Source organism: Terrapene carolina, unplaced genomic scaffold, assembly GCF_002925995.2.
Source record: "Terrapene carolina triunguis isolate 2854851 unplaced genomic scaffold, T_m_triunguis-2.0 Scaffold229, whole genome shotgun sequence".
Classification (NCBI taxonomy): domain Eukaryota; kingdom Metazoa; phylum Chordata; order Testudines; family Emydidae; genus Terrapene; species Terrapene triunguis.
In genome coordinates, this window is record NW_020664580.1 from 2031906 (window position 1) to 2047067 (window position 15162).

Below are 15162 nucleotides of genomic sequence, written 5' to 3' on the forward strand. Positions count from 1 at the left end.
GGTGGGTCAGGTGGGGTCAGTGGTACCCCAGCTCCAACTGGCACCCAGGGGGGGAACCTGTCATAATGTCCCCTTTTTAACTTTGTACCCTTAGGTGGAAAAGACAGACGTGTGTGTGTGTTTGGGGGAGGGGATACCTTTTTTTGAAATCTGGGGCAGAGCCCTGTGTATTTCATAGCCATGGAACTTTCCCTGGAATTCATCCCTTGCATCAGAAGTATGCTCCAGAATTGCAGCTTTCATTACCTAATAATTATAAAAAAATCTTTCTTGCCAGAATATTTGTGAAGTTAATCTTGAAAACATGAATCAAGTGTAAACTGATGCAGACTTGCTTCCCTGAGTCTTAGGACAGCCTGAAACAACAGCTCAGAAGCGTGAAATCTCCCATTCATTTCAATGTATTGCTTAACTCTAAAATCTAAAAATGAACATTTAAAATCCAATGTTAACTGTTTCACTGTTGGTCATTTTAGCAGAAACATTTTAAAGGTATGGCAAAGCTTCTTTATGGGGATAGATTAAAAAGACTGGGACTTTTCAGCTTGCAAAAGAGATGACTAAGGGGGGATATGGTAGAGGTCTATAAAATCTTGACTGATATGGAGTGATATGGACTGATAGGGAAATATTATTTACTTTTTAACATAACACAAGAACCAAGGGGTCACCCAATGACATTAATAGGCAGCAGGTTTAAAGCAAACAAAAGGAAGTATTTCTTCACACACCACACAGTCAACCTGTGGAACTCATTGCCCCAGGGGGTGTTGTGAAGGCCAACATTATAACAGGGTTAAAACAAGAACTAGATAAGTTCATGGAGGATAGGTCCATCAATGGCTATTAGCCAAGATGGTCAGGGATGCAACCCCATACTCTGTGTGTCCCTTGCCTCTGTTTGCCAGGAATGGATGACGGGATAGATTACTTGATAATTGCCTGGTTCTGTTCATTTCCTTTGAGGCCTGTGGCATTGGCCACTGTCAGAAGACAGGCTACTGGGCTAGATGGACCATTAGTCTGACCTAGTATGGCTGGCCATTATTATGTTATGTTCTGAAACATCCAGCTAATGTACATAACCCACAATCCCAAACTGCACCCCCACCTCTCCAGATTCCAAAATTTACATCCAGTTTGCCCTGGAACTCATGGAGCCTTGATCTAGGGCAGCAGAAAAGGTAAAACCATCACTGGCTAGATCACTTTTGTCAGGGGTTGAACTGGGAAGATAAAAGTAGTGGTATTCTTCCAAGTTCCACCCACAAACTAAGCTCTGCCCACTGAAGACAAAAAAATGAAATATCATGCAAATTAGATTGTGCTGCGGTTCAAAATATGAGCATGCATGCTCTGAAGGGCTTTGCTGGGATTGGCTTCCCCTCAGTGAGGCTCAGATACATTCTTGGGCTCTCCTGGACTTTTTGGACTTGTCTGTCCTTGGTGGGACTCTAATGCCCTGCTAGGTTCCACAGTTTATCTCACTCTGGCTGGGCTCTGCTAGTCCCCTTGGGTTTTGCTTTGTGCTGCTGTAGTAAAAAAAGTGATGGTACCCAAGCACCACCCACTTGTGGTACCACTATGAGATGGCACTCTCACTAGATTGCATATATCTTCATAATATGTTCCTTCATCCTCTTGTAAAATTTACCCAGTGTAGCTAAGGGTTAAGGATCTGATCCTACAAACACTGTGATTGGACTTAGTGCTTACCACTAGGTATAGCCACATTGCCTTTATCTAGCAATAAACCTGATTTCAGAATCTGGCCCTAAGCCAAAACCAAAGTACTGAATAGAAATGAAAAAAGGACATGAGGCTCTTACAATTGAATTTATGCACTCATGCAATGCCAAGATTTATACTTAATACTTCATTTATCTTTGCCTGGGAATAAATGAAGATAGCCTCATAATTGTCCATACATTGTACTTTTTGTTGCACAGTGGAGAAATGTGTTCATATAATTGTAAAAATAAATTTGTATTAAGTTAAAATATGGTATGTGCATTTAATTTTATTACTCATTGTTTGAATAAATACATGTATGCTTATTTCCCAGTGTCTAACTGAATGTCTCATGTAAAGTTTTGAAAAATTGGCAATTGTGTGATTCTTAGGGTATGTCTATACTAAAAACTTAAGTTGACCTATATTAGGTCAACTTACAGCCACCGCAGTAATTAGTGCGGTAGTGCATGTACACACTCCTTGGGTTGGTGGTGCGCATCCTCACCAGGAGCACTTTCTCTGACCTAAGAGGGGCAGTGTGGGGAGCTGAGAGCCTTGTCTCTCAACTTCACTGGCAGCTCTCTGCTGGGAACCTGGCTGCCTCACACACTCCCAGTGGGCTGGCTCCCCTACCCCCTCGGCTCTCCTTTCCCTGTGGGAGTGGGGTCCAGCTGCCCTGGCTTCTCGCCCCAGCTCCCAGCCAGGAGTTGGTCCTGTTGCCCGGTCTTCTTGCCCCAGCTCCTATCTGGAAGTGGGATCCAGCCACCAGCTCTCCAGGGGCATGAGGGGCAGCTGAACTCTAGCTGCCCGGCTTTCTGGGCGCAGAGATATACAATTGACAAGAGAGCTAACAGCCGATATAAGTAACACAGCGACTACACAGACACTGCGTCGCCCTAACTACACTGACATAAGCCCTATGTCTCTCGTGGAGGTAGTTATTAGGGCGGTGTAGTATGGCACTTATATCGGCGGGACAAGGATGTAGTATAGACTCTGACATAATTAGGTTGACATAAGATGCCGTACATCAACCTAACTATGTAGTGTAGACCAGCTCTAAGGTTGTCGTTTGTTTTTCAATTTATGATCAGTTCTATTTTTTATATTTCTGTTAGCTCATCTCAGATTCATAGGAGCAAACTTGATGGCCTTACCTCATAATAGATAGTGTTAAAACCTGGAATTAACTTGCTTAATCTGTGTTACTTAAAATATACAGCAGTGTGGAATTGAACTTTCATAAACCAATATAAACTAACCCCTGATTTATTTATTTTCAGGTCATATGTGCTGCTTTAATCATAAATACATACAAAGATGACTATAATTAAAATATCTTTTTGCTATCTGTGCTAATAGTCATGTTATTGGATATACCATATTTTCTCTGTATTCTATAGCCATTGTTTCAGTAAACAATCCCTCTGTGATATTAGCTGTATAATAATTTACAATTTAAAATAAAATATCAGCAGTTTCATCCATTAGAGAGAATAATAAAGACATAATAAAGAGGAATAAAGTTTAACAATATGATAATTTAGCATGAAGTTTTTATAGCCTCCATGTAAATGTTAAAATCTATAAAATTTTTATATTGTGAAAAGTTGCACAAAACAGTAACAAAAGAAAAAAGAAAGCAATGTTAACCCTGAGTGTGTGATTACTCCACATCGCAATTTCTTTTCATGGTCTGAAAAATGGTGTATAGAAATAAGTATTTTGAATAGTTTCTTCATAGTTCATCTTATTTACCATCAATGGTAGAAGTAAACTAAGAAAAACTGCAGACCACGATATTAGGAAGTGGAGAGACAGTAAAACCAAATCGCTCTCTCTCACTCTCTTCCTTTCCTTTGTTCACTTCCAGCAACCCCCGCATACCCACTCAGTGAGAAAACATTCTCCTACTTCCCCTCCAAATAGTTATCCCCTTATTCTGCTTAATATGCGTTTTCTCTTTGTTGGTCTCTTCTAATCAACTGGGGTTCCAGTTGTATTCAGGCAAATATATGAGTTGGGGGATTTCCCTTTGTAACTACTTTGCTCTTGTTTCATCTTCTCACCTGTCAGCTCTTATATGGGGTGTGGGGAGTGAATTTAAATCCTTTATTAAAGGCTAAATCCAGTGGCGTAGCCAGCATGAAATATTTGTGTTAGCAATTAAGGGGGGGGGCTGGGTGGGCAGGAGGGATGGGGAGCCTGCCCACCCAGCCTCCCTGTAAATATACGAGGGGCGATGGATGGACCCTCTGACCAGGGGCTCCCCAGGGCCATGGGCATGCACCCAGCTCTGGGAGGAGACGCTGTTCTCCAGTGTGCATGGCTACCGGCTCCCTTCCAGGTCCCACTGCCCCATGCCAGGCCCAGCTCTCCCAGGCGGTAGGCCTACATTTTTTGAAGATGTCCTCTACCACCACTGGCCACCCGCTCGCTCGCCCTCCTCCCAGTGGCAAATTAGCCACTGGGCTAACCTGGGGCCCTGGAAAAATGGGCGCTCCCACATCCCTACCCGCTCTGCCCACTGGGGAGTGGGGTGGGAGCACTGGGGCTTGCTCCACTCCGCCCGCCCTACCAGTGCTCCAGCCTGGGAGCGGGGTCAGGGCGCGGGGTCTGCCAGAGCCAGAGCAGAGCTGGGGTCTGGGCCTGCATGCTAAGTGGGTGAGCCACGGCCCACCCATGGCTATGTTCCTGGTCAGATCTTACATTGATTTTTTCAAAAAACTGCCAATGCCTTCCATGGCAAAATTGGGCCTTATTAATATCAGCGCCTTGTTTGGGGATTATCTCCTGCCATAGAACCTCTGTCTTTCTGTGCCTTTACTCATTCTTCCTCTCCATGGTATGTGGTCTTATTGTGTCTCCTTTTTGTCAACTAACAAATGTATTTGGCATGTGTAAGAAGTTATTCATTTTTAAGCCTTTAAACAAAAGAGAAAATATGAGCATAAAGGATGCACATTTCTGAACTGTAGTCTTGGGTCCCCGTAAGGACCTGGGAACGCAGATCCTGGGTCTGCAGAACCTGGGAGAGCAGATATTCCCACAATGCCACCAGGTGGCTATGCAGAGGTACAGCCAGGTAGTACTGTACTGTGGAGAGTGGGCACCACAGGAAGTACCATCCAAGAGACCCAGAGTGATGGTACCCTGCAGCCCTCTGATTGGCCAAGCACCCTGTTTAACCCCAGAGGTTGCCCTAGGAAGTTGTCTGGGCCACCACAAAGACTTTGGTGTGCTGTAATGCCAGACTTTGCTTGATCTCTTGATCTCTGGTCTCTGACTCAAGCCTGAGTCTGACTCTGATTCCTGCCTCCTAATTCTAGCCTGGTACTGCCCCTGATCTCTGGTCTCCAACTCCAGCCTGACCCTGACCCTGACTCTTGCCTCCTGATTCCACACTAGTACTACCTCTCGTCCCTGACCCTGGCCTGATGCTGAATCTGACTACTGCTTATGTGACCTGGCTCTTGCAATTCCTCCAACTCCTGTCCTGGTGAGCAAACCTCAGCCCAGCTGTGACCGCTAGGCCAGATCGCCTATGCCCATCTATCAATCCACTCACTATTTTTTTCAGGTACTTATTTTTGTTAAACACTAATGCTTTACATGATTGTTGTGTACTGCAGCTCTGAGATTGAAGCAGTTCTACAGAGTAAAACACAGAACACACACACGGTGGAGGTCAGGAAATCAAACATTAACATTGCACTATTTCTTTGTGTCTGTTTAGTGCGGCACCGAATTTAAGCAATCAGTCCTCTACAGATAAAGATAAGGTAAAAAGGGAAACATGGGGTGAAAACACAATCTATGCCTGAATACCAACAAGACGATCAGTGCTTAGAAATTTTCAAGAAAAGTAAAGAGGGGAGTGAAGAGGATGCATTGCGCTGCAAGTACTGCAGCACTGAGGTTAGTGCTCGCGCTGACAGAATAAAGGAGCATGTTGAAAGCAAGTGACACAAGAAGCTTTAAGAAGACAGTCAGCTTAGGGATAAACAGTCAGTATCAGGAGCTTGCACCAGGGCTTTAATGAAAAAGAGGACACAGCACGATTGTGTCAATGAATTTGTGTGTGCTCTTTGTTTCGCTGGACAACCGCAGTTAATTGCAAAGGGGCTTATTGGTGACTTTGTGCGACAATACTGTCCAGCAGCAAAAACCCTTCCTAGTGCAGACAGCCTCACTCATAAGTACCTGGAAGAAAATGATGCTTTATATCTAAACCGATGGAATGAATTGATGGAAATGTGGTGTCTAGTCTGATTTTTGATGAGTCTCCTGATGCTTTGGACTGTCCAATTCTTGGCCTTTTGTTTTAATTTTTTGACTTCAAAATGAATAAACCCACATTATTTTGTGCTGATGTGACATTCATACCCTCGGCTGACACCCGTTTCGTCGAGGCAGCAATAACTGTATGTTTGAGATGTGTGAGATGTACCAACAAACTTGGGAAAACATGGCCCCAACTAACACAGATTCTTCTTCCTACACGGCTAAATTTGCACAGGAGATTAAACTCAATCAGAAATTGGAGCTGCTACATATTACCTGTCCTGCTCGTCTGATTAATGTTGCACTGTCAGCATCTACTGCTACAGAAGAAATGAAAGACATGAATTATTGCATCATTGGATTTGCCCCCTTTCTCCTCTGGCCTGTCATATCCCACCCCTCTGTGCCTGGGGTAGGTGGGTGTGGGGCTGCTGTGGTGGCAGTACAGAGGCTCCCTGCACTGGGGGGAGGGGGGGGCGGGAATGGGAGCACTAAGGGGCCGCAGGGCAATGCTGAACTGGGTCCTCTGCATTATATAGTGACAAGAAGTGGAAAAATGAAAATAAAAAAGAGGAAAGCCAACAAGATACCTTCGGCTGCTGAATGTGATGTCAGTCAGAAAACACTGAGTGAGCAGAGAATTTCCCCACAGTAATGATGTCCATGGAACAGCTCTGACTCATATGGAAGTGTTTAATCATAATAAAATAATAAAATACATTACTGATTCACCCTTGGAAGACCACATAATTCCTGTGTGAATTTCACAGAGGCCTCATCTTTGCTAGGAAAAAAAGGTGTGTTCTTAACTCATGAACTCACTCAAGGTAAAATCCTAGGGAAGACAATGCAGCTTGTAGTTTGCAGATGAATTAGCAGGTCAAGGTACAGATTGTGAGGGAGCCTACTCTTTACCTCTATCTGTTAACATATGTAAACTACAAATTGCCTTCTCTTCACTAGGATTTTATCTTGAGTGAGTTAACTCAAATCAAAAACACACCTTTTTAGCCTAGTGAAGAGGAGGCCTTAGGGACTAGCTAATCTCCAGGTTTTTTAGTTTGTGGCACTGTGCTGGGCATCAGGAAAGTTTTCTATCTGCTGGGAAGGGGCACTGCAGTGGATTCATGCTTGCACCCCAGGAGAATCCTCCTTTCTCCCTAGAGCTGCCCTTCCAGTGTACCGTTCTCCTTTCCTACTAGTTATCAATGCCATCTCTAGGCTGGGCACCAGCAATGGCTAGATATGCACATCATGACAGACAGGGCAGGGAACAATTGATGCAGAGCTTCAACTGACCCTGTGTAGGAAGACAAGGCTGGCAGCAGGCGAGAAGTGAAGCTCTTTCTATTTCAGATTTTCTTGGGATGTTGGAGTAAGCCATTGTCTTCGTTACAAGGAAAGAGGGAACAAGATGTGGGAAGGAAGGCAGATCTTGTGGGGGAGCAGAGAGAGGGAATCAAGACAAACATATTTTTCCTCAGGCAGAATGCTGAGGACAAGTTGCACAGTCTGCCTCTGGAACTTGTTGCCATGGAATGTTGAGGCCAAATGTATAACTGGGTTAAAAAAAGAATTAGATAACTTCATGAAGGACAGGTCCATCAATGTCTAATAGCCAAGATAGTCAGGGATGCAACCTCATGCTCTCGGTGTTCCTAAACCTCCAACTGCCAGACACTAGGACTGAACAACAAGGGATGGATCACTTGAAATTGCCGTTCTGTTCATTCCCTTTGAAGCATCTGGCACTGGCCATTGTCAAAGACAGGATACTGGGCTAGATGGACCATTGGTCTGATCCAGTATGGCCAGTCTTATGGTCAAGTAAACTTGTCTTCAGGTTACTGAAGGGTTTAGGGTCCTTTAATAAGATTGGTAGGCAGCATAGTAACAGCTCCTCAGACTTCAGCTAGAGAAGTCTTTGGCAGCTGTTGCGGGAGGATACAGCCCATGAAAGTGTTTCTTGTTAAAAAGCATATAAACCACAAGTATTTATGTGATGAAATCTGTTCATTGTATAAAGTATTGTTGCATAAAACTACTGTAGGTACTGATTTTATTTTTTCAGTGCAAGTGTAGTGAGGAGGTCTGGAGCACTAGGTGTAGCTAATTCTCCCCTTTGAACTCACTTTTACAGGTCTGTGACAGTGAAGAGGTGTGGCCTCCTTCAGAGACTGACAGGGAGGGAAAGCCTCGCAGCCTACAGCCTATATTTATGGTCCTGATCCTACAAACAACTTATTGCCCATCACAAGTACTTACTTCCAGAAGTAGTAGTCCTGGCAGCAATCTCTGCACTCAGTAGTATTTACTGGATAGTTCCCTATTTGCATAACAGCAAAACTTGAAAAACTCATGGCAGAGAGAAAGTTGGAGGGGATGAGTGGGCTGACTGGGGCCACATCACCTGGAGCTGCTGGCTTCTCTTCCTGAGACAAATAAGTAAGCTGGTAAATAGTGGTCATGGGTTTGCTGCTCTTACAAAAGAAGGAAGTGGGGGGGAAGTGGCTTGGACGTTGAGGCACAGCAGAGAGGGAACTGAACTGCAGTGGCCCAGCTGGAGAGCTGCAGCCAGGAAGACCGAGAAAGCGAAGACATTGTCACCCGGGAGGAGTCCTGGGGCACCGCTCTATCCCAGAGCAGGGACAGAGAGAGTGCAGGCACACACACTCGGCCAAGGGGGCGCTCATGAGAGGTGAGTATGCCCTGTTACAATAGGACAGACAGAAAACTGCTTGGGGATAAAGAGGGAGGGACATAATGTGTAGGAGAGACAGTAGAGAACAGAAGACAGCATAGTGGGGAGCAAAAGAATATGATGGGTGGAGAATGCATAAAAAGCTACACGATCCGTAATAGGAAATAAAGCAGAGTGAAACAATATAATAAAAGATCAGGAGACAGAAATGTACTTGTAAAAAGTTTAATAGAAAGTTGATTGACAATGCTACAGTTATGAAGAGTCCACAGATGTTTTGTTCCTTTAAATTGCAGGGATCGTCGGATTTCAGAGGCTCAGTGACAGATGTTTTCAAATGGGCTAGTAGGTGTCAAGGAAATTTTTCAATCCCTGGATGAGAACACTATGTTAAATTAAACTACTTCAATTCCAACAGCTTCCTGAGCTGAATTGGGACAGGACCTCCTTCCCTTCTAGATGCTATAGGCCTTCCCACTTAAAGGTAAGTGTGAAGTCCTTGGTCCATGCTCCATCCCAGATGCTGTAGCCATATAATGATTGAAAGCTCAGCATGGACCATTATTGATTTTATAAGTATGCCATAGACTGGGTCTGCTGAGTCAAGTTCCACAACAGTCCTTAAGGATGTGAGAAGTATCACATAGACTTGGGTTAGCATGGAGAGAATAGAGACCAAGGGCAATTCTTGTCTGAGAAGTGGCAACACAGAACAAGGGGATAATGGAGACGGTTCAGAAAGTGTGTGTGTGTGTGTGTGTGTGTGTGTGTTGAAGTCCTGATAGAGGAATCACTGTACCTACAAAGCTTTTCCTGCCTAAACCAATGGGAATGAGAAGTTATACCTGCTCACACCCACTGACAAATGTATTGCTCATATAATGCTTTTTACATGAAAAGGCACACAGAAATTTTAGATGTCTGCTTTGACAACAAAAATTTTCTGAATTGACATGGGTTTTTTTTCCCTCCTCCTTTTGGCTTTCATACTAAAAATACTAGCCCTTTACACGTTTTTTCATTAGTGGCTTCATTCCTGGTTTTTGAAAAATACTAGCTGTGAAAATTTCCTTTTGCTTGAAAACTGACACCCTATGGGGGGAAGTATTTACTAATTCCTCAAATATTTATTTTTAGGAAATAAGAACACAAGAAAATATTTTTGAAATTTTTTGAAGTTTCTAATAAGTTATTTAAAATCTTTTGAGCTGGAAAAGTGTAAACTGAATTTCCTTCAAAATTTCAGGAAAAAGCCCTTTTCCTCCCAAGAGTCCATCTTAAAATTTTGAAAACATAAGGTTGTCTTTTTTAAAGATACAAGGGGGCTTTGTAATTAAATTCTCATTACATTAACTATTCCCTGGTGGCTTTGCAATTGTCACAGAAAGACGGTAACAGTTTATACGCAATGCAATACATCACCCCAGCATCACTGCAACTGTCAGTGAAAATCTGATGCAACATCGTACCATGGTTGATGCAAAGTCCAGCAAACAATTTCAACTAAGTATATATACACCACTGACAAGTTTGCATGACTTGTATTAGTGAGTTCAATAAAATGCTAATCATTTTAAAGTTGAAGCTGCCATCAATGAATGCTATCTAGTAGATATTGGTGTACTTAACACTCAATGTTATTTATTGTCAAGGCCCTGTAAGATTCATTAGACCTAAATTATGCAGCAGGGACTTGGATTTGTGTGGAAATAGGCACCAACCACCCCAAACTTTCTCCTCCTCTTCAGCTCTCTCACCATCCATATCAATTGTCTCCTGAAGGTCTCAGTTCATTGGAAAAGGTGCCTGCTTAGCAGAGCACTAGAGACCAGCTTCCCCTTCTTCCTCTTATAAGTCCTTTTCACTCGTTCACTGTTACTTTAAAGGGATGAATTTTTCCCTTCTGAAAACTTTGCATGTTTAAACTTTGTCAGCTTAAAAAGTCCGTGAATGGAAAAGAGGTGAAGAAGGAAGGCTGAGGCTTAAGGGACAGCAGACTACTGGCAGCATGGTGGGGGCTTACTGGAACTTCACATATCAGTGGCAGAGTTGGAAATAGAATCCAAGTTGTCTGACTCCCATTCCAGTGCCCTAGCTACTGCAGCATGCAGCCTCCAGTGGATTTTATTTAGTTAAAAAGTGAGGAAGGGTAAAACAAAATGTGTTACAGTAGGATCTAGGCTGCAGTCTTAACAATGGAAAGATTAAAATGTCTGCATAATTCAAACTGCAATTCAATTCTAAAATTTGGAGAATTTATAGACACACCTTGGAATAAAGGTTAACTATCCCAAAAGTGTATACACACTATGATACACAGAGAGCACATACAGAGTAAGTACAGAACCTAAACCTCAGAGAATGAGCGAATTATGCAAGTTACATATCCATTTACAAAATTAAATTCAATTTTATTCCATCACATACAAATAGTATATTGTAGATGAAAAACCATATAGGACAAAGTTCAATAAAGTGAATTGGGCCAGCGAAGATCAGTAAAATGATTTGAGGTATTTATAAAAATCTGATATTCCTTATCCTCAGATTACTGAGTTAATATTCACCCCCCTTAATAGGATTTCAGACCAAAATACAACTTTAGCTTGTATACAGTGCATAAAATATAAACTTAGAAGCAAATTTCTAGCAAGCCACTATAACACTAACAAAATACAGTCCCTTAAAATCTTTTCAAGTGATGTTCTGATACATTGTACTCTATGAGAGCCACTATATATCAAACATATCTAAGGCCTGCTCCACACTGAAATCTCCCTGCACAGAGAAGCTTGCAGAATCTATATCTAAGGCTGTTCTTTAACTTCATGCATTAATTTGTTCTTTGTGTGATTTTCTAAAAACCAAAACAGAGGACTGTACACTTTTCTCACTATGACTTCATCCACCATCTTAGTTTTTTAAAAGGCATAACTGAACTTTTATGCAGAGATGGACCATACAAACATACTACCTTCTCTTTTAAAAACTCAATTTTTGACATTTTGATTGTGGGAAATATTCATTCAAATTACCATTTTTGCACAACCCAGGACTATGAGATACAACTTTAAAAGAAATGGAAGAAAAATGTCAAGATTTTTTCCACACATCTACCTGGTTATGTGGGGGATCAGCAAATCCGCAAAGGAAAGCTGTATAAAGAAATGCTTCTAATAGACAAAATGAAATGTAGCACTTTAATTCAGTAGATGTAGACATTTAGTACAACGGCTGATATTCAAGAAGATTTCAGGGACTTTTGAGAGAAATGGGGTTAAATGTTGGCCCCATTTTTTGTCTGAGGGATTTTGACATCCTTGGTTTCCTCTTTCTCTCTCTTCCCTCTGCTACTGCTCCAAGAACAACAGCTAATTACTGGGATTATGACATTAAGGACAGGAGTTCACAGTTTAAGACTGTTCAAGATCATCAGACCACTAGTTGGCATTTAAAAAAAAACAAACAAAAAAACCCTTGCGACTTTATTGCATATGTATAGCTCACTGTATTTTCAATGACCCCATCCACACCAGAATTGGTGGAGATCTGGCAGAGCCTTTCAGTAGAAATACATTCAAAAGGAAAATTATGGTGCAGAGTATTACAACAAAAGACTTGCACTGTAAAGTTAATTCATAGCAAGTGTAGAGAAGAAAGGTTAAATAAGAAAGTTAATCATCTTATACAACCTGAAGTCAGACTTGCCATAATTTTAACTTTCCCCAGTTTAAACTAGGAAGTCTAATAAATTTATTAAAATATTTTCAAGTACATGAAACACAGCAAAAATTCAATGTAGTCAGTGGTAAACAAATCCAACCTCAACTAAAATCTTGTTATTTTGTGGCAACTGGCATGAAACATACTATCAAAAGTGTAGTTTAAAGATTAATTCAAATTTTCTAAATATTTCAGCATCCTTGCACTAGCCTAGATGTTAGTTTAACTAACTGTCTCATGTACAAATCAGAAACATGACAAAGCAGTAAATTACACTATGGAGTGTATTTGTTATTGTGTAAATCTACATATGTATTGGTACAGCTGTTCAGTAAATGCTTCTGATGAAAATTTTTCTGTAACTCTTGCTCTTCCAGCTGCTCCCATTGTATTCTTTAAGGCAGGATCTCTCACAAATTTTTCCATGGCCTCAGAAAATTGTGTTGGAAGAGGATCACACAAAAATCCTGTAACATTATTTATAACAGATTCCAAAGGACCACCTGAATTAACTGCTATAACTGGACATCTCATATACATAGCCTCCAAAGGAACTATGCCAAAGTGTTCATTGCTTGGCGTATAAAGCACACACAGAGAGTTATTGAAAAGAGAGATTTTTTGTTCATCTGAAAAAGACCTCACGAAAGTGACTTGCTCGCTAATATTAAGCTTGGTCGCAATAGTCTTCAGCTCTTCATAATGTTCTACGTTTTCCAAAACTCTTTCATCATAACCACCAGCTAAAACTAGATGAACTTCATTCCACTCTTGAGCATCGAGCCTTCCACGAAGATCATGTAATGCTTCCAGAGCTAATGCTAGGTTTTTTTTCCTTTCAAATCTATTGATTGAAAGAAACAAATATTTTTTCCCTTGGGGAATTATACTAGCTATATCTGCAGGAACAATGGTTTCAAAGGTACTGACATTCAACGAAGGGTATAGGACATCTGGTTTAATGTGATTTAAGGATTTAAATGTATTCTTGAAGACATTTGCTGTAAAATTGCTGTTGACAACAATGCAATCTGCCATGCCAGTAGTATACTCTTCCAACCAGTCAAGTGGAGCTCTATAGATGCGTTTAAGAAAAGATTCTCTCTTGGTCAGAAGCTGATCAGGAAAGTGACAGTAAAACAAAACCTTCTTAGGAGTTCTGGTCAGTCTGAGAATTGGGATACAAGCAGACACCTAGATAAACCAAGAGGTGGGGGTGAGAATAAGAGAAAGTATTGTCTATTTAATCCCAGTTTCTACAATAAACTACACCCATGGATTCAAAACCAAAATTTTAAGGGTGAGGAAAATGTGGGTGTCTGGTTAATTTTAATGAATCTGTGTTTACTATCACTTATGGGCTTCTGCAAGGGGGACTTCAGATGATGGTGACAAACCGTCACTCATGCTTGCCTTGCTCTAGGGAGGGGTGACCCAAAGGGCAGGCTCCTTGCAATCTCTCCTTCGCTCGTTGACCAGCAAAACATTTGGTTGTGTGACTTTCAGCCTCACCTACGCTACCAATAGGCAGAGACCAGGGCACCGCGTCAGGGCACTGTGCCGACACGGTCCGCATGTGGGTGCGAACCTGTGCTCGTACCGGGGCTGAAGCCCATTCCCAGCTACGGGAGGCACATCAGCAGCGCCCTCCTAGCTCAGGGTCCATGTTAACCCCTTCCCCTGACGCCCGGGTCTCCGCAGGGCTGCCAGGCCCCAGCCTCGCAGGTGGGGTGTGTGAAGGCCCCGGGCGGGCCAGGGGCTGCACCAAGCTGCTACTTCCCTCGGTGCCGGATCTCCGCAGCAAGGCCCCCCCACGGGAGCGCGGCCCCAGGCAGTGGGCCCTTGCAGGGCTCTGAGGTGCGGAGACCGCCCGGACGGCAGGGCAGGCTCGTCCCGAGCTGTGACCGCGGGGCGAGCTCGCGAGCACCCGGGGTAACGGTCGCCGCCCCGCCCCACCCCACCCCACCCCACCCCACGACGGCCGTTACTGGCGCGCGGCCCCGCCAGCTCCTCGCGCTTGGCCCAGCACGTGCTACTGGCCCCGCCCCCGCACCTGGTCGCACACGAACACGTCCATCTCCTCCCCGCTCAGCAGCAGCACGTAGAGCGCCACATAGACCATGCGCAGCGCGGCGCAGAGCGCGTGGCCCCGCCCGAAGAGGCTGCGGGGCAGCCAATCCCCCACACTCCGCACCGCCAGGCCGCGCGTCTCCGAGAAGCAGCGCGCGGGGTCGTAGTGCGCGGTCCAGATCTGCACACGGCAGCCGCGCGCCCGCAGCGCCAGCGCCGCATCCACCACCAGCCGCTCGGCGCCGCCCAGGCCCAGGTCCGGGTGCAGGAACAGCACAGACGGGCCCGAGCCCGGCCCCCCTGCCATGCTGGCGCCGGTACCCTCCGGCTCGCATCCGCCGGAGAGGAGGCGGAGCCCGCTTCTTCTGAGCGAAGACGTGATCCTGGGATCTGGGCTTTTCCACGTGTCAGTGCGGAGAGCGCATGCGGAGCTCCGCCCTCTCGCTTTGCTACCAGCTAGGGACACATCAGCTTAGTTCCCCATAGGTGTCCTGGCGCTGCCTGGTTATCTTAGCCCGTGCGTCCTGTGGTGTCTCCGTTTCAGCCGGGGTTCGGGCACAGGCAGGGGCCAGGACTCTGGCGGCTGGAGCCCTGAGCTCGGTTAGCTGCTCCGGAAACTGTCTCCTGAGAGGGGGCTGGAGTCAGGCAGT

At 44.0% G+C, this 15162-nt stretch overlaps 1 protein-coding gene across 1 annotated transcript; it reads right to left on the reverse strand.

Moving 5' to 3' along the window:
• Positions 1–12133: 12133 nt before the first annotated feature.
• On the reverse strand, positions 12134–15086 carry ALG2 (ALG2 alpha-1,3/1,6-mannosyltransferase). The gene is made up of 2 exons (XM_024193606.3): positions 14496–15086; positions 12134–13636 (listed from the first exon to the last, which is right to left on the reverse strand). Exons 1-2 carry the CDS (start codon positions 14817–14819, stop codon positions 12734–12736), a joined length of 1227 nt encoding a protein of 408 aa, XP_024049374.1. The 5' UTR covers positions 14820–15086; the 3' UTR covers positions 12134–12733.
• Between the last annotated feature and the right edge of the window lie 76 nt (positions 15087–15162).